The sequence below is a fragment of the Cariama cristata genome, unplaced genomic scaffold (genome assembly GCF_000690535.1).
Source record: "Cariama cristata isolate BGI_N322 unplaced genomic scaffold, ASM69053v1 C10695157, whole genome shotgun sequence".
NCBI classification, from domain to species: domain Eukaryota; kingdom Metazoa; phylum Chordata; class Aves; order Cariamiformes; family Cariamidae; genus Cariama; species Cariama cristata.
This window is the reverse complement of record NW_009642912.1, coordinates 1-541: the sequence shown is the minus strand read 5'-3', so window position 1 is coordinate 541 and position 541 is coordinate 1. Positions and strand designations below refer to the sequence as shown.

Below are 541 nucleotides of genomic sequence, written 5' to 3'. Positions count from 1 at the left end.
AAAAAATCAAAGAGAAAGCGAGACACCCCTTAGACGTTAATAAATCTAAAAATAAAAAATATATAATACCCCCCCCCTCCAAAAAAAAATAAAATTCAAGCCGAAGGGTGGTGGCCGGGCTCGGGGTGTGGGGGGGTCACACCGTCGTCTCGCCCTGCTTGCTGTTGGTGAGTCGCGTGTAGAACTTCCTCCACGAGTGCAGGGTTTTACCCGACCATATCCAAAAGCCGGAGGTGATGCCCACGATGAGAGTCATGAGATACTTGATCATGTAGACGGTGAAATCGGGGGTCATGCGGGGGGTGAAGTGGAGCGGGCAGGGGATGGCCAAACTCTTGCAGTTCTGGCTGATCCAGCTGCGCTCCCAGTGCTCACGGAAAGCCTGTTCGTAAAAATAGCAAGCGATGACGATGGTGGCCGGGACGGTGTAGAGGACGCTGAAGACCCCGATACGAACCATCAACCGTTCCAATTTCTCCGTTTTGGTCCCTCCGTGTTTCATGATGGTGCGGATGCGGAAGAGGGAGACGAAGCCGGCCAG

The 541-nt window shown here is 53.0% G+C and overlaps 1 protein-coding gene across 1 annotated transcript; it reads right to left on the bottom strand.

The window, feature by feature from the left end:
- Positions 1–136: 136 nt before the first annotated feature.
- Positions 137–538, bottom strand: LOC104168191 (frizzled-2-like; the record flags this gene model as incomplete). The annotated part of the gene is made up of 1 exon (XM_009708681.1): positions 137–538. A coding segment is annotated over one exon (402 nt), but the record flags the coding sequence as incomplete, so codon positions are not given.
- Between the last annotated feature and the right edge of the window lie 3 nt (positions 539–541).